Source organism: Magallana gigas, chromosome 6 (genome assembly GCF_963853765.1).
Source record: "Magallana gigas chromosome 6, xbMagGiga1.1, whole genome shotgun sequence".
NCBI classification, from domain to species: domain Eukaryota; kingdom Metazoa; phylum Mollusca; class Bivalvia; order Ostreida; family Ostreidae; genus Magallana; species Magallana gigas.
The window spans coordinates 26,565,555-26,584,632 of record NC_088858.1 but is presented as its reverse complement, the minus strand read 5'-3'; the positions used below and the strand labels follow the sequence as shown (position 1 = coordinate 26,584,632).

General features: G+C 32.9%; 1 protein-coding gene across 5 annotated transcripts in view; it reads left to right on the top strand.

The window, feature by feature from the left end:
• LOC105333560 (myotubularin-related protein 10) overlaps positions 1-19,078 on the top strand; it is a 31,078-nt gene that overhangs the window by 9,022 nt on the left and 2,978 nt on the right. For 2 of the 5 annotated variants that reach the window (XM_066086935.1, XM_066086936.1), the window contains 13 exons: positions 1,642-1,659; positions 3,093-3,156; positions 4,498-4,637; positions 5,855-5,930; positions 6,187-6,269; positions 7,946-8,002; positions 8,191-8,278; positions 10,861-10,987; positions 14,016-14,106; positions 14,235-14,323; positions 15,973-16,014; positions 16,893-17,023; positions 18,853-18,996. In XM_066086935.1, the coding sequence (XP_065943007.1) occupies positions 1,642-1,659; positions 3,093-3,156; positions 4,498-4,637; positions 5,855-5,930; positions 6,187-6,269; positions 7,946-8,002; positions 8,191-8,278; positions 10,861-10,987; positions 14,016-14,106; positions 14,235-14,323; positions 15,973-16,014; positions 16,893-17,023; positions 18,853-18,996 (1,150 nt within the window). The remainder of the gene's footprint in view (positions 1-1,641; positions 1,660-3,092; positions 3,157-4,497; positions 4,638-5,854; positions 5,931-6,186; positions 6,270-7,945; positions 8,003-8,190; positions 8,279-10,860; positions 10,988-14,015; positions 14,107-14,234; positions 14,324-15,972; positions 16,015-16,892; positions 17,024-18,852; positions 18,997-19,078) is intronic. The other 3 variants (XM_066086937.1, XM_066086938.1, XM_066086939.1) reach the window with 2 other exon arrangements.

The window sequence follows — 19,078 nt, the reverse complement described above, 5'->3', positions numbered from 1 at the left end:
ATCCTATACAGTGAAGCTTGTAGACAATGTTGACAACATGGCATCCTTTAGGAGGTCTCTGTTTTCAAGGAATAGCAGTTATAATGTTGATGTTCGTATGAAGGTAGGAGAGTGAGATCATGGATTGAGGGGTCAGGCAGGGTCAATGGGGGTGCTGGAGAGGATGGGGGGGGGGGGGGGGAAAGAAAGAAGTGCTGGGTAAACGAAGAAGACATGCTCAGTATTCATAGATTTCAGTTTGTCCTAGTGTTTTGTTTTCTGTGTTTATTAAAATAGTTGGTGATAACATTTATGAAAAACATTTAAACATCGTTGACTGTGCTTGCATGCACATGCAGTTAGTAATCTTAATGACAGAAATTAATAAGCCCTTGTCTTCAGTGACCATAAATGGCAGATAGATTAAATGTTACTTATAAATAGATTGAAATCATTACATGTTTCAACTGTATTGTAGAAACAGGAAAAGTTAGATTGTTGGATTAAGTGACTTCCTTGATCACCACCAACTAAATAGATATATACATATGTGCTAGGCAAAGAGTTTATTGAAATATGCATTAACTTAATATACATTTATTCAGTTCTACTCTATGTTTCAGACATTCAAGTCCTATGTTGACAATCCAGATGAAGATGAAAAATGACGTAAGTTTTGAACATGAAAGCAGTTACGGATAGTTAAGTTGGCTGTTTTATTTCTACTGTAATTTATTGATTATTTCAGAAAAGTTTTTTTCTTTAGAAAATTATAGACATTGGTAATGGCTAGAGAAATCAATAATTACTTGGTTTTATAACTAAATGTGGAAGTACGTGTAGAATTGTTGAAATTTTTTAATTCAACTATGTGCAAGGGATCTTGGCTTTTTTTCTGCTCCCTTTCAGTATAAGATTTCCAAAAAATTATGTATTTGTGTGTAAAGGGTGATAATGTTAAAATTAGTAGTTAAAAATTTTGGGGCAACTAAGACTAGTGAGAGAAAAGAAAAATCCAAAGATTGTAGACTTCCTTTTTGGGGGAAAAGAGAGGGATATATTCACCAGTAGGAATGCGCTGAGAATTTATAGGTTGCGGTATATACTCAACACATGTTATACACATGACAGAACGCAATGGGTATATCATGTGTATAATGACTAGTCTCTTGTTCAAACCAGGTATTTATGGTATTAAGTGACAATTAAACTGTAAAAGTGAAACATAATATAGGAATGTACAATTTATGTACGCAATAAAGATTAGATCAAATTGCACAATATTCAAATTAAAGGGAATTCAACTGCATATATTGTTGTGTAAAAGATGTGTGCATATAAACAAAGTTTAACATGTATATGTTTATATGTACATGTATTATACTCTGATAAATACCGGTAGTATTGACCTGTTAGGGGTATCAAAAAATCCTTCACTCCACTTAATATATATACCCAAATATATTTTACACTGATTCAATTGATTAGACTAAAAAAGAAAAATTAAATCAAAATAATGATTCAAAAAATCATTCAGAGATAATGTCTCATCGTATGGTGTCACTACTTTTATCCATTGTTCTTCCACTGGACATGAAAATAACTAAAAGTTGTATGATGTCATATGATGATGTAAGATCGACCATTGTGTTTTTTTATCAGTTTTGTGTGGGAAAAGTGGTAAGTATTTTGATAATATCCACCCCCCCCCCCCCCCCCCCCCCCCAGCTAGCTGCCCATGATCCTCTAATGCTGCAAACATTGATTAGAATTCATGCCATATGATGCATTTTCAATGTGTAGAAAAAATTCGGAATAATGAAGAAATCCTTAATTGACCTACATGTATGTAACCAAGTTTGGATTGTACAATGCTATCCAAATTAATTGGTCAGGTTTGGACTTAATTGTTACATCTACATGTCAACTTTATGATTTATTAGGAAGTTTCTAAGGTAAATATTTTGCATGTACATGTCATTTTATAAGCTATACTCTGAAAAATTAAATTTTTGCACGTTTATAGGTAGAGCATTTACGTAATAAGAAATGAGAAAATTTGGAAAGCTTATATATATTTAGATAATCTAATTTGCATTTGTTGCAATTAGGAAAACTAACAAACGTAATACTGCAAGAAATGTACAACATTATAAAAGCTGTACATTAAAAATTGCATATGTCGAAGATTTAACATTTTCCATCATCTGCACAAGTACCCTTAATAAAGCTAGATTTTTTTTAACATGCAGATTATATGTTATAATGATTATAGTCCCGTTAACAGGAAATTTGCACTGCAGTATACTGATATTTATGATCATGTGTACATATGTCATATGCTACCATATTTTAATGCAACGCGATGAGTCAATTATCTCTTAAAAATCCAGTATAATTACAGAGCAAGTATTAGCAATTTTGTCACTTGTTTTAAAATATATCACTAACATTTTTAAGCTTCTTAAAAATCTTGATTCATTCTTATTCATTTTCTACATTATTATTTTTTATTAGATGTTAATTAATTCTACTTACGGTATTTAAAATAAGTATTGGTTGTTAACCATTTTTGTAAAGTATCTCTCCCTTTTCATAGCCTAACGCCCTAACCCCAAAACTTCTCTGTAGCAGTTCTATTCTTCCCATTCGTCACAAGTTTGTTGGATTGCCATTGGATAAGCTGGTCATTCAGACCTTGTGACCTATAATTTAATGATATTACATATTACAACAGCAAGATTGAAATGCCTTGTGAAGTTTGTGTTGATGAATTTCACAGTGTACATAGCTCACTGGACATAATGTTAGGCATGCAGATCCCGAGTTGGAATACTGCAGGGCCAATAAATTTTTGAAAGTGATTATTCCCCTAAAGTTTCCTTTTGTACACATGCTAGAATATCAGATCTTTAATTAAAGAAGACGGCATTTTGTTGAAGTTTGAGAGACTTTTTCGAAAGATGTGGAGGATCCCCCTAAATATGGATATTAATATTGACTTTTTCTACTTACATGTACATATAGTATGCAAATACCAATATTTAATTGATTAGTCTATTTAGAGGATTAGTATGTCACTGATGTGTTTTTCTCTGTTTATATTTTACCAGGAGGAGATAAAGAAGCGAGCCTCCTCCTTCTTCCAAAATGATCTGAATCCTCATCTTTTACCAGGTAAGTTCATTCTGTGCTTTCAGATTTACAGCAGAAATTCAAAGATTTATGGCAGTAAACACAGAGTACTTCCACAGGTGTTTGAGGACAGGACCCCCCCCCCCCCCCCTCCCCCCTCCATCCCCCCTCCTCGGATATTATCTTTCATGAGTGTACATTATGTCCCAGAAAGATGTTAACTTCTGTCTGAGTTACCTAGCTTGTCTTAAAAAAAAACTCGTTTGACATGATATAGTAGGTTTACAGAAGAACATACGTTCATTTTAAAAGCATAATGAGGAATGAGGAAAAGATATATTTACTGCGGTAATATCATCCCTTGCTTCTTGGAAATTGAAAGAGAATACATGTTTTATTGTCCCAAATATGACGAAGGTGTAGTAATGTAAACAAACAAGAGAGGCATACCTTTCCTCTTTTTATATACATTGAGGGGGGATGTTTTACGTTGATGGGGTTTTTTCCGTTAATTTTATTAAATTTTTGAAACCAAATATGTTGTGTAAAGGGCTTTAAGAAAATTTCTTTAAAAAAAGTCAACTACCTTGGGTGGTTAAATCAGGGTTAGGGGGGAGGGGGGTCCTGTCCTCAAGCACCTGTGAGTACTACAATGAAATAATTGTATAGTAAAACTAGTGTGTCGAAACACAATATGACAAGGGATGTGCTTGGCTTTAGAAGTATAATGAAGGTATGGGTGACTTACTCTGATGAATAGTTTTATGTACCAGTATGTTAATTGAACTTGTGCCTCATTTTTCAAGTGAGTAGAATTTTAAAGATTTGTCAGGTATATTGTAATAGTTATATAACATTACAGTTCAGTCAAATTTTACTCATTGTTTTACTGTTATTGATTTCACTGTATTTTCTTGGAACTAACTAATTTCAAAATTGAAAGAATGAACACTCCAAGCAAACACAAGAGCTCTGTCAATAGGAGCATTGATCCCCTTGCAAATGAAAACTTTTCTAAATGTGTTGTGAATTAAGTTAACTCATTTGTTTATTTTTTTTTACTGCTAACTCCACAGGATTTTGACACAATCTGGGAAAATTATAGGGGTTTATAATATAATAGGGGCGTCTCCCCTATTATGCTGTATACCCCCTCCCTGTTTTGAATATAGGTTTGACATATTACATTGCTTAAAAAATAACCAAAGTTAAAGAAACCTTTAAAAGACTAAGGGCTTCTTTCAATGTTCCCCAAAAGCTTTTTACACTTTTATTCTAACACACCTTCATACACACAATCAGCGATGCCATATCCCCTCGCAAGAGGATAATGAATTTAAACCAAGCAAGAATTGCACTCCTTATATAGTTTGACTGTTACAGGAGAGAAAACAGTTACAGAGGCAGACAGCGTGCTGTGCTTTGTTCCATTCACAGAAAAAAAGCAAGGAATCTCAGGGAAGCTCTTCATTACCAACTTCAAGCTCACATTTCTGACGGGGGATCGATCATCTTATGACCAGGTAATACTGAGACAGCTGTAAGTAGGTGGATGTAATTGGAGAAAACTGCCAATTTATTGTTGGATGTTCTGACCTGAAGTTGGATTCAATGGCCAATAGGTGGATGTAATGTTTAATAGATAGATGTAATGATGCAATGGTGGTTGTAATAAAGAGTAGATACTATGATGAATGAATGTAATAACCATGAGGTAGAGGGTATGACCGATAGGAAGGTATATACAAGTTCTATGTCAATCACCAAATAGTGGATGAATTGAATGACCAGTAGGTGGATATGAAGATCATTTGATGGAAGTAGTGATCGTTAGGTGGCTGTATTGATTGATAGGTGGATGTAGTGATCATTAGGTGGATGTAATGATCATTAGGTGGATGTAATGATTGATATGTGGATGTATTGATTGATAGGTAGATGTGTATTGATTGATAGGTAGATGTATTGATTGATAGGTAAATGTATTGATTGATAGTTGTATGTATTGATTGATAGGTGGATGAAATGATTCATAGGTGGATGAAATGATTCATAGGTGGATGTATTGATTGATAGGTGAATGTATTGTTTGATAGGTGGATGTATTGATTGATAGGTGGATGTATTGATTGATAGGTGGATGTATTGATTGATAGGTGGATGAAATGATTCATAGGTGGATGCATTGATTGATAGGTGAATGTATTGATTGATAGGTGAATGTATTGATTGATAGGTGAATGTATTGATTGATAGGTGGATGTATTGATTGATAGGTGGATGTATTGATTGATAGGTGGATTTAATGATATGTAGGTGAATGTAATGATCGATTGGTGGATATAATGAGCATGCGGTAAGTTGATGATAAGGTCAGTAGTTTGATGGATTTAGAATGAAAGATATGGGGGATTTTAAGGGGAAGGAGATGGACAAGATATTTTCATAATGCACATTATATGAACCATTAATTGATTGGCTAATTTTATTCTTAAAAGATGGAAAATCTCACAATATATCAGTGAATGATTTTGTAAAAAGATATGGTTTACTTGCTCACAAAAGAGACATCTTAAGATGCTTGAATTTATATTATCCTCACACAGTGAAATATGTACAGAAAAACAAGGATCATACAAAATCAACCACAATTAGTTAGCATCTCTTGTATAATTGCTATGTTTTTGTATTATCATTCAAATTGCCATTTATCATGAAGCTTTTAAATACAATTTTGCAGCAAAATCGTCGGCAAAGAAACAAATTGATCGACGATGGAGACATTCCACTCACGAACATTGAAAGCATCTACCAAGGTAATTAATGTAACAACAAACAAAGCATCTGAACAGGCCCAGATTTCTATTTAGCTTCAAGCTTTTTATACCTTGTTTTTTTTTTTTACCTGTGTTTTTATATAGAGTATAAATTATTTGACAAAGACTAAGGAAGTATTCAGATTTGTTTGACTAACATTATACAGGAAATGTTCTGTGCAATTTTATGGATATATATTCATGACTAAGAAGTATTACTTCAATGGAGAAAATAATAGGCTTTATCCTGTTTTAGTTGTGTCTGGAGGAAAGAGGAAGAAACTGCTTCCAAATACCACTGTGTCCACATTGACGAAGTATCTAGAAATTCATTGCAAGGTAATGTTCTAGAGTTATCTCTCTTTCTCTGGGAAATCATTCTGCATGCACTGATCGTGGTTTCAATTTATATTCAGTGCAAATATTTTTGTGCATTTCGTCAGTGAGCTGATCCCAAAAATAAAATGATCATCAAGTAAATCTTGGACAACATTTCTTGTTTGTTTTTTTACTATTGTCCACAAAACAATGTCTAGACTGTCTTATGTGACCATCCAAGGGACCAATTAAAAAAGTCACATAAGATAGGGAGTCACATAACGCAGTCCAAGTCTAACTTCACAATCTTTTTAGTTACCTTCTAGTTATCAATAATACTTAGTACCAAATAGTTAATTTATACATCTTTTACCTTTAAGTAGTTTTTGATAGACTGCACAGAAATTCAAAATTTATCATATTTGAATTTTGTACAATAAATAAATATAGGGGAACATATTTATAAACTCAGTATGTTTTTGTTTCCAACAATTGGACTATGGCAGTATTTTTTTTATTGTTTTGTTATATAAATGACTGGTAAAATGATGTTAGCTACATTTCTGCATCATAACAATCGATGATGTTTTCTTAATGATGTTTCCGTTTACCAGGTTTAACCATGCATAGTTTTACACACGTTTTCACATCTATTAATCTGACCCTAAACTTGTGTTTAAAATACATGTACGATGTAGGATTCGTAATCTGCCATGTTTGTTTATTTGACTAAGCACCCTCCCTATTTCTTCCTTTATACACGTGTTAATTACACAACATCTTTATAAATATCGATGTGTGGATTCAACTTAGACATGTACATGCCCAGATGAGTTTGGCCAAGACGTTTGTATACTAAGTAATGATAAACAGCTTCACAACCCATGTTTATGGAATATCAATTACTATTGGGCCGCCATGTTAGGTGCAACAAAAGTCGTCATTAGAGATATAGAGAGAGTCTTGAAAAACTTTACGTATTTGGGTTAATGATGATATCATGATAACCATTAATTTAATATGAATGGGGATAATATTCTTATTGGTTATCAGAACAAAAGACATCTAGTTGTGTCTTAGCTTGGGACGTCATTTTAATTGGCTAAAGTCGCTTAAAACAGTCTGCACAACATTTTGGGACTAAAAATTATGATCGCCTGTCACGTAAGGCAGGGGGCTGCTTAATCCAGAGTTTTCATATAGGAAGTTACATTGGGCGGTCTAAATATGGTCGCATAAGACAGAGAGTGGATTAATACAAGAGAGTCGCTAAGGCAGGCTAGACTGTATCTTGAAACTGATTATACTACATCAGAGAAAATTATATTCCCGTGAATATTATACCAATCATACCTGTAATTTGATAATATACTGTAATGTACGTGTAATATAATATAGTTATGTAGTGTGTACAGTAATATGATAAAAAAAAAAATTACAAAGGCCATAAAAAAATTGTTTTTCAGGCAATGCCACTTTGTGTCAATTGCTGCCATATTGATTAATCTTATTAACAATTCCTATTTGAAAAAGAGGAATGTCTTAGTTTTTCAATTTAATATATTTAAAAAAATCAAATTGAGTAATCCTTCTTTTTAAATATATAGAAACAAAGCTTGCTAACTGCATTACATTTTAAAAATTTTTGGAACTCTGCGATTGATTTTTTGAGGAGATGAATCCTATTTCTTTTGCAGGATTTTAGGACTCATGTGTTTGGTTTCAAGTTCACTCCTAAAGACCAAATAAAAAAGGTGTGTAATTGTAATAAACACCAACTCAGCATTAATCTAACTTTTATTCAGATATCGATTATAGAAATCATACACAGTATATGTTCAAATATTTTTTCGTTCAAATGCACCATTCTTGTGTGTGTGTGTGTGGTTGTATGATCTTATGGCAAGATTTCATTGTTTTTAATTTTTAAATTGAATTTCAGATAACCAATGCTGTCATTCATTATGCCTTTCCCAGCAAGTCCTGGCTTCTGTATGCCTATGAATATGCCAAAAACCTCCAGCCAACAGGTATTTTATTAAAAAAAAAAAAGTATAGGGTCTTATATTTGCCCAGTTCTATTAATTTTGCCTAAATATCACACTTGGAGAAATGAATGTATTGATTTTAGGATACCCTTTGTGAATGTTCCCATACAGAGCACACATAAATCTGTTTGTTTAAAGTGCATGCATATATATATATATATAGTCATGTTAATATTTCTCCCGGAGCGTTGGAAGTGATAATTTTTTATTTTGAGAAGTCAGGAAAGATTGCTCTGTGCGTCATGTACATCCTTATGAAATGGGTGAACCTTGTTATCACCAATTATGATAAACATGAATCTGTGAGTCACTCGGAGGCATGCTCAAATAAATGATGGCTACTGCAATATTTTTTATTTTTAAATTATTGAATTTGTAAACAGGGTTTTCCAAAGTAATCCAGTGATTGAAAGGTGAAAATGGCTGTCGGGCCGCTGCCATACCTGGTACCCCTATCGTACGGATGACTCCTCTTACAGCTTTCAAGATAGGAAGTTGTTGTTTTGCAGATCAGTTGTACATATATAAATGATGTGCATATTACTTTGATTTTAATGTTTGATAATTTTTGTGAAAAATACTAGCTTTTGAACTAAGTAATTTTATTTCTCATATTAATATTGCATATAGAGTACCCAATTTCTCTGGATAGTTAGTGTTTATCAATTCAAAGTTGACAAATGGAATTTGATACTGTTCACATAAAAGAAACCCCGTTTTGCTGTCACATTGTGAGCTTTTCTTTTGTGAAAGATTTTTATTAATTGTATGAAAAATTATGAATCTATATAAATATTTTAATTGATTCTCGATCAAATTGAACATTAGGTGGGACACTTTGAACTCTGTCAATTGTGCACTCCTAAACTACTGTAGATTTCTAAATAAACGCAAGGAATTACCGGTAATATTTGTGTAAAATCATGAGAAGCACCCCTTACAGATTTTAAAATCTTGCTACTATTCTCTGAACATTGAGAATTATAAGAAATTGAGACAATTGTTCAGATTTCGCGAATTTATATTCTCCCAATTTAATACACAATGGCAGGATTCCAGAATTAAGTTCTTGCATAAAATAAGGAATCTACAGTATTGCATTTCTTGAAATTTTGAAGAAGATATTTGAATATAAAAAGAATTTACCTTGTATTAACACAAAGGACTATATATGGTTTGAGCCTAAAATGGCCCCCTAAAATGAACATTGTCATTTTACTGTAATCCTTTGTTTTATTTGTACAAATATACATTTGAAGTTTTTTCATAATTTTCATTTTGATTTTAATGCCCACAATTTAAAAAAATGACATCATAAAGTTTACCTTTTCCCGCCATTTTCTCATTTTTAGCATAAAACGGCTTGTTTTGAGGCAGTTTTTCTTTAAGGAAACATTGAGCGACTGCTTGAACCAAAAAAATATTTTCACCAAAGATATATCTCTCCAATACTTATAAGTGACAAAAAGTTTGTTCTTGTTCAAAGAGTCGCTCTCTATTTCCCATTCGAAAAAAGATAAGAAAAATGTCAATTTTTGATTGATTTTGATTGAATTATAAAAATAGTGTCACTTCTGACGTCATATACTGCCAGTGAGTGCATATAAATCAAATAAATTGGTGAAAAACATATTTCATATTACCTCTTTTATAAACTAACACAACAAAGTCATGTACCTGAATCATTTTAAAAATAGCGAATTTTGGGGGCCAAATTTGACTAAAATCATATATAGTTCTTTATTTTTTAAGATGTATTAAGAAGGCTAAATGGTTAACAATTTGAAGAAAAAAAATCCATATATTTTACTTCTGAATTTTGTATATATTTTCATAAAAAATTCTTCCTCTAAAGGAGTTCATTACAGTTTTGAAATGCGCTAAAACACAGATGTTATTTATCGTGTACTATGTCATTAGTTTTAGTAGAGAGTGGTAATATGGATTTGGAAAACCACAATGTGGTGATCCAGAAAATTGGACCACACTGTGTAATATTAACAGTATCAAAAAAGGAAAATTTATGGGTATATCACAGGGGTTTGTGTAGGAAAAACAAAACGTCTTAAAAAATGTGGGTACCTTGGAGGAAAATTAACGTTATTAGACTGGGTCACATTGTGGTTTTTTTTTTTGCATAGATTGCAATGTTAGATAAATCTAATAATAATCTGGCTAAATGAATATAATTGTTTTGATTTTCCCGATATCTTGTAAGTTTTCTCATTTTTTCTCTTGGGGCTTTATTTATATTACATGAAATACTATTGTGCAAATTTTTTACAATTACCAAGGCCAGGATTCAGTAAAGATTTCAGACAAAATATCAGACAGAAAGCCAAATCTTAATATGGATGAAAATACCCAATTCAAACTCATAATTTTTAAATGCATACTTGAAGAAAATGTGGACTTACTAATCCAAACTTTCAAGACCCTGTCTCTTAGTACTTTCAGCACTTTGATTTTTCCTCTGAGTTACCCTCTTTTTTCACGAATCTTTTTTCCTTCTACACAAGTCCCTGTGGGTATATAATATAGTATGTTCTTGTTTATTTCTACAGGAAATGGGACAGTAAGCAATACCCCATTATATAGTAACGCTGACGATTGGGAGAGAGAATTGAACCGGTGCGGATGTACTAAGTGGAATGTTTGTGATGTCAACAGGGGATATTGTGTGTCCCAGAGGTGTGTATTATGCTCTGTAAAAGCTCTGTAAAATACCAACCTTAAACTGTGGAAAATTTATTAACAAAAAAAAAGAAAAGAAAGAGAACCAGATCATTTCTTATATAAAATTAAATGTTTCATCATTTGCAAATGCATGGAGAAATTCTTTCTAGATCATTAGAAATGTAACTTTTGTGTGTAGAAATAAATGGGATGGTACATATGTTTATAGAGAGACATATGTTTAAATTTGTCTATAAAACCTCCAACCCACCTTTTACTTGTAATGCCAATGATCTTGCAGTTTCACATTTTTTACCGCAATACAATGCCGTTTTTTGGAGGGCAAATAGGAAGAAAACATTAATGTAGAAAATTTAGATTGGTGCAGGTTATGCCAATTTTTTCAGCAATAATTTGAACCTTCAAAGCCTGTATGAACAATCAAAGAAAGCATACAGCTATTACATGTTAAGTCTGTTTTGATAACTGACAAGTCAATATTAAACATCAAGGTTCTTGGTCTGTGACCAAACAAGATTAGCACTCTGATTGGATTAAATTGCTACATGTTTTATTATGGCCAATCTGCTTCTTTACTGTTAATGTGAGTAAAAAACAGTGAGCTTAAAATCTAATAATCTGGCTATTGAAGAGATGCTGCGTTTTACAAAAGAACTTACGCCTTAAGACCAAATTAATGAATGCTAATTAATCACCAACTAATCAATAATTTATCTTATGGCTGGAAAATATAATTATGGGAATTGAAGTATTTGTAAACAAATGGTTTTATGTCAATATTGTTCTTTAAATTATTTAGGCTGTAAATATATATTTACGACTTTGTCGTAAGTTCTTTTGTAAAATGCAGCCCTCAATCCCATGTCCAAAAATAAGAAAAATTATTGACCAAACTAGATGATATCCTTTGCAAGCACAGGAATTAACACTTACACATAAATATGATACAATGTCAATATAGGTAAGTCTTGATGGCTCAAACTTCAATCGCACGAAGTTCTTGATCACTCGAAGTGAGTCTCCGGTCCTGATTTTCCCCCCTGTGTAACTAAGCAAGTTGATAATGACACCCCGAGAAAACCATTGTCAACAAATGCAAACAACATACTATACAAACATTTGCAGCCCAATATTAGTCCATGTTGCTAAAAGTTTTGATTTATTACAAAATAATCCATAAAGAGTAAACCTTTAAAATATCTAGTAAAATAGGATATTTTTTAATGATGTTTAATTAAACAATAAAATAATATGTTTTATGGTGGGACCGTTGGGGCGAACGCAGCATGTGATCAAACAATGAATTGTGATAAATCAATAAAAATAAAATTAACAACGTAAATAAATTTGATTGCAAAATAAAATAAAACATACCTATTTTTTCAGTAAATTTACATTATTCATAGTTCATAAGATTTGTTATAAGTAGAACAGATACAATGTTGTTGAATCATAAAGATTTTAATGTTAATGCTCATTGCACTCTATCTCCTTTTTTAAAGTGATTGTAACGTACGTCAGTTCATCCCCTTTTTTTGCAGTAGACATTTTTTTCTTAAACTAGTCAATTTTTGTATGTAAGCTTACATACAAAAATTGACTTATCATAGAGGCTCCCCCATGTTAAATTTTTTTTTTTTTTTTTCAATTTGCACATAGAAAATCGACTTATCATGTAGTTGCCCCCTCCACTTTTAAAAAAAATTAATTTTAAATTTTTCTCTTTTAATTTACGCTTTAAAAAATTTGCTTATCATATTAAAAAAAGAAAATGGAACTGCCCCCCCCCCCAACCTTGGGATTGGAAGCATGTAATAAATGGAAGTGAAAATAAAGAAACCATTGAACTGCCAAAGAGCTGAACTATTAGAATTTTCTTTCATGGTTTTGAGAATTATCTTTTTTTGTTTGTTTGCTTGTAAAGATTTTTTGGATGAGGCTGCCATCCACCCACCAAAACCCCTTTTAAAAAACGATGCTATGTGTACGTTCCTGGAAATTAACGTTACTGTTATTATAGTGAATAAAATAAATGTTGTCATTCATCCAAATGAGTGCAAGTTACAAATGTTTCCTATATCTGAAGAAATGTCCTCATTCTTTAGCTTTGCAAGATTTTGAGAGGAATTTCAGCAAATTTACAATAACTTCAGTTAGAGTAATTTCCCCTTATTGTGACGTCAAAGTTCACGCTGATTAAGTTTCGTCTGACTCTTAAAATTAAAACTCCCCATAGAAATAAAAGTATGCGAAGTATACTGATTTATTAACTTAAAAAGCATGATGTTTTTAAAATTACACATATGATATGTACTTTGATTCTCGTGAGAACGTGAAGTTGGAAACCATTGGTACTATGAATTGTGGGTCAAAATTTACTGACGCCGAAAAAATCTTTCGGATCACTGTGTAAACCTTTGTGACGTCACTCGATGATTTTTGATTGAAAGTGTACTTAGGTGAACTTTAGAGGTACCATTGAATGTATGTCGTATACATCGTTATTGTTTTTATTGTCTTGCTGATTCTTGTGAGAGTGTGAAGTGATAAAAATTGCCATGATTACAGGGAACTACCGGGGATGATTTAAACAATGCATTACTGGTCCGATTTACTGACGCCAAAAAAATCCGTTGAATGAATGTGCAACTAGTCCGAATTTTCTATTCACACACGCCTTGCTGGTAGAGCTCGCTTTGCGCCGGCGAGCTATGCTAGACGTCCTAGACAGCCGAAAGGGTATATATACTCATGTCAATTGTTAGAGATCAAACTGATTTATAGAACTGATTCAGACTGATTTAGAGAACCGATTCAGACTGATTTAGAGAACAGATCGAGAACCAATTTAGATTAGAACTGATGTTATACCACTTTACGACACAACGAATAAAATTGTGAAAACTTTAACTGGAAGTTGACTTAATAACAAGCAGACGGGGAAACTTTGTGTAAAACGTCTTACAAAAGCAGGCATACTGTTGGTGCATTTAAGTACTTTCAGTACTTTGATTACTTGTAGCATGCCAGAGAGATTTGTTCTGCCCATGAACTTGATGAGTTACGATGAACTGATGAAAGCAGCCTCTCAATTCAATGAAAATAGATTACCGGTAAGTCTCTATAGTACACTACACCAGGTGAAACAGATTACCTAAAAGGAACCATAGTACTATCATTATTACTATGCAATTATGACAGTGTAAGTACAATGGGAGTACCCTTGGGTTTCTTTTTCCAGGCCTGGTGTTACACCCACACAAACGGAGCAAGTCTGGTGAGAATGGCTGAGATGTATGCAGAGTCGGAGCTAGCAGATTATGTCGGAAAGTGAGTCCATTTTTTTTTTTTTAAATCTAGATGATATGTACATGGTCTTGTTCTGAAGGACATGACCTATTAGACCGAGGCTGAATCTCTCGGAGTCAGGACATGACCTCTTAGGCTGTGGCTGAATCTCTTGGAGTCAGGACATGACCTATTAGACTGAGGCTGAATCTCTCGGAGTCAGGACATGACCTATTAGACTGAGGCTGAATCTCTCGGAGTCAGGACATGACCTAATAGACTGAGGCTGAATCTCTCGGAGTCAGGACATGACCTATTAGACTGAGGTTGAATCTGTCGGAGTCAAGACATGACCAATTAGACTGAGGTTGAATCTCTCGGAGTCGGACATGACCTATTAGACTGAGGTTGAATCTCTCAGAGTCAGGACTGACAGAGATTAGTATAAAGTATTAGACTTTATTATAAGTGTGCTATAAGCATACTGGTATTTATTTTAATTATCAGATGTTTTTTATTTGATGACAGTTTCCAGGAGTTTGCTGTCTGTAATATCCCATCTTCTGATTGATTATAGATTAAAACTTGGCAAATATTGGTTATAGGTTATATGTTTTCTGTAGAATGCATAGGGCTTCTGAGAAATCTAATGAAGTGTTTATTTTATATTTAAGGAATCAGGAATCATATTTTGAGTATTATGAGGTGATAATTTTGGTTTGGGCGTTATCAAATCCAATAAAGCCCAAAGGGCTTTATGATAGATTTGATGAAGTCCCGACCGAAATTATCACCTCATAATATTCAAAGAATGATTCCTTATTACTTATATTTATATAATTTTAAGCCATCGTACGATTAAATATAAAAAATATAAATAAGCAAACCCCGCTGGCGCCTCAATTTGGCGTCATTTGAAGTAATGGGTTATATACCGGTAGTACAAAATCGACATGTAGTGTTATCACAGGAAAAGACACTGAAAAATGTAAATATAAGAGATATACAATTTATTATAGTTATCAATTTATTTATAGACACTAATCATGAAGATCAAGTACCCCATCTTAGTGATAAAATAATTGTTGTGTTTTTCTCTTATGATCTGTACAAGAGTTTATTTAAAATTTTGCTATTGTGATACAGAGTTTCCCATAAGAATGTAAATAAATAATTCAAATGTTCTCGATTTTAGCATACCTTGTGCATACCTAATTTCATAAAATTGCATTTTTTGATTTTTTAATTTTATAGGAATTTTATCATCCTTGTAATGTAACAACAGTTATTTTTCTAATAGATGAGTCTTGGTACATTAAAGGAAGTTTGAGAATGATATTGATCAGAAATGTAAATTATCCTACATAAGGACGAAATAGGTCCACTACATCTTGACAAGCTAATTGCAAACATGTCCACTCCCAATTCACGTTGTGTGGAGAGTTATTGACCAAAAACCCTTGGCTTGAGAAAATGGCTCTTACTTCTAACTACATAAGATGAGCTAATTATATTCCAACTTTTGGTCCTGCAGCTGGCATACAAGATTTAAAGATAAAAAAGAAGGCCCTAAATGAAAGATTACGTACTAATTATACTGAAGTTACAGATATATGTATGTAGGAAGATCAACTTCATTAAATGTATAATATTCAATGCTTCTGATGGAAATGGATGAATTACCCTTACAGCAGCCTGTCGTCTGAGATGTATATTAGGACTTACTGTAACCGGTAAGATGACCACACCCCACTGCCATCATATGACTGGCTGTATCTAGTGCCTTACTCACTGCATCTCTTCTTCGATATGACACTAAAATCTACTCTCTTTATGTATCTAATCAGTTAAAACAATGGCTGACTGGAGGCTGAATCATTCAGCATTTAATACCAACAGCAAACTAATGCCATTGTAATTTGGAAGAGGTTGTGAAATTGATGTATGTAACAGTAGATTTTTAAACACTCTTACTCAAAATGCCTTTATTACCATTGGTACATGTATCTAAAACCTTTTGCATGTTTCTTGGTACATGTAATGGTATAATCTGACATATACATGCATTCATATTATAGTTCATAATGGGCATCCATAAGGTGGAATTTAAGAGATGACCCTTCTTTGAATTTAATTGAAGAGAGATCTGTGTTTTTAGTAGTTAACTTTACGGGACCAATTTGATCAGACCATGCACAGGCTTAACCGAAATCCGCATGTGGAACATGACTGCCATGGAATTATCAAAAATAACTAATTGATACTAAAGTCATTTTTATTTTTGCTTTGTGGTGATTAGAAATTAATAAGTAAAGCTTTAGTCTGCTGTATTGAAAGCCGAGTCTGAAATTAGTTTTGTTTATTTTATATCTGTTTTATCATTTTTTTTGGGGGGGGGGAGGGGTTAGGGGATGGGGAAAGTTTTGCAAATGACAGCTGTTGTATTGCTCAAGATGCATGGATTACAGTACCATTTTGATAATTTAGATATGGAAAGAAAGTTTTTTTTATAAAAAATTTAATTCTGCTGTACAGATCAAAATTCAGCAACAGATATGGTACCAATTCCCTGCACACTTTCTTCATCACATGACTGTATTTCCATTTTCAGTCTTAAAACTGCCATCCAGCTGGCTGATGTGAACAAAGGGTACCCCGTGGAAATGGATCTAACCAAACTATGCCCGTCCCTGAAAGATGTCCAGGCGTCTTATGAGAGGCTCAAAGAACTTATATTTATTGGTAAGAATTGATATTCTATGATAATAGCAGTTTTCATTTGCTGAGAGAGGCATGCTTTTTTACAGGATACTAAGATACTTTTTTTGGCCTAAATTTTATCCCTCTTTACGTAATAGTAAGCATTCTTTATTTACCCAGTTGGGTTTTTTCTTACACTTCCTTTTGGATATAATTTGACTGTTACGAAAAATAATGGCTTTATTTGCTCAGTAATATATATATATTTGTTAACCTGGCCACAAGAATGTTTAGTGCCTACATTTGTTGATTCAACTAACTCATTTAGGTTGGAAATTTGTTGTTCTGTCTTATGGTCTTGAAGTGCATTTAAGAAGACTAGTGGGCTTTTGATTGATTATTCCATAAGTATTTTCCTTGACAAGGAGTGGTTTTATGTTTTTCTCTGTGTAAAAAGTTTTTAATCTCAATAGAAGTACTGATAAGGGAGCAATCATTAGGTGGTAGTACAGATTATTGTCTGATACTGTCTGATAAAAGCTGACCTGATACCAACATGTTGTCTATGGTGCTTGTACCGTTTGAGTTTAAAAAGGTAAAATAACTCTACGAGTCTCCAAGAAACCTTCCATGTACCAAAGAAAGTCTGTAAGATTTACAGATATCTATAAGTTTATGGCCATGTAGATTAGATTTGGTGTCAAGTTGACTTCTGTGTTCAAGTATACCTGCTTTATATAGTTCTGGTAAAGGACACTCTTGAAAAGTGTTTGTGGTTGTATCATCATGATCAGTGGAATTGTGGAGCCCTAGAAATTAAAGGATGGAGGACTTGAAAGTTTGTTCATGATAAAGAGACATGGCCTATTCTATTGAAAGATTTTAATATTTGGATTTTTGGAAGTATTGGACATATGTCTGTATATAGAAAACAAATATTCCTAAAGACTACAAAGGCCACACTTTGTACATATTTACCCTCTAATAGAGGGTTTTTTGAGGGTTTTTTACAATACACAAATGTTTGATAAAATATAGCAGGAGGTTTTTGATATCAATTGTTCAACTTCTTAAGCAGAATAATATTCACTTAAGGTGGCTCACTACACCTTAAGATATTTTCTCAAATCAGCAGAAAATTACTTGATTATGAGAGAAATCATAATTGATAAGAAGTATTTAAGTCAAATAGGCAAAAAATGTGCAATTTTGGATGAAAAATTAGATTTTCAAAAATTTATTGCAGTTAACATGAACAAATGCTCCAGGCCGTTTCGAACTCATGATCTGCGGTTCAGAAGTCCAATACTTTAGCCACTAAGCTACGACGATATACAACCCAATCGAACGATATAAACAGTTTAACAAAACATTTAAATTGCCATCTTGTGATGCACTGTCTTAAAATGTATAAGTCTGGGTGTAATGAGGTACCTCAGTATTAAAGTTTGTGTTAGTATGTATTAAGATATCATAGCAATTTATTAAGGCTTAAAAACAGAGCTGGCTTGAACACTAATGGGAAATTTTGCTCAGGTGAGCAATGTGGTCCATGGCCCTGTGCATATTGTTTTAAAATGTCTTTATGAACAGTTTTCCATAGGTGCTAATTCAAGATCTAATTGAATCCCCTATCAATTTTTTTTTCGATAATTAAGTTTATATTAAATAACCCACACACAATAACACAAGTTTCACAAATGAATACATTTATTCAGTTATCATTATTTTGATATCTTCATAATGTCTCAAGAAGTATATATATTTGCAATGATAGATATATAATCCTAAGGCTCAGACAAAAAAAATGAAATAGATTTTTGTTAAACTCTACTTGTTCTACTTATTCTTTTTCTCTTTAAATCTGGTAGATTCTGGAAAGGACTTTGCAGTACAGGACATCTCTTGGTTCTCATCTCTTGAGGGAACAAAATGGCTGACCTGTGTATCGCAGTGTCTGAAGGTAGCTTGTGATGCAGCTAAACACCTGGAAAATCACACGGTCATTATCAAAGGTCTGACTTATCCAAGTACTTATTACACATAAAAAACCTGCATTCTTGATTTCATGTTAGTTCTAAATCTTATTGCTACTCA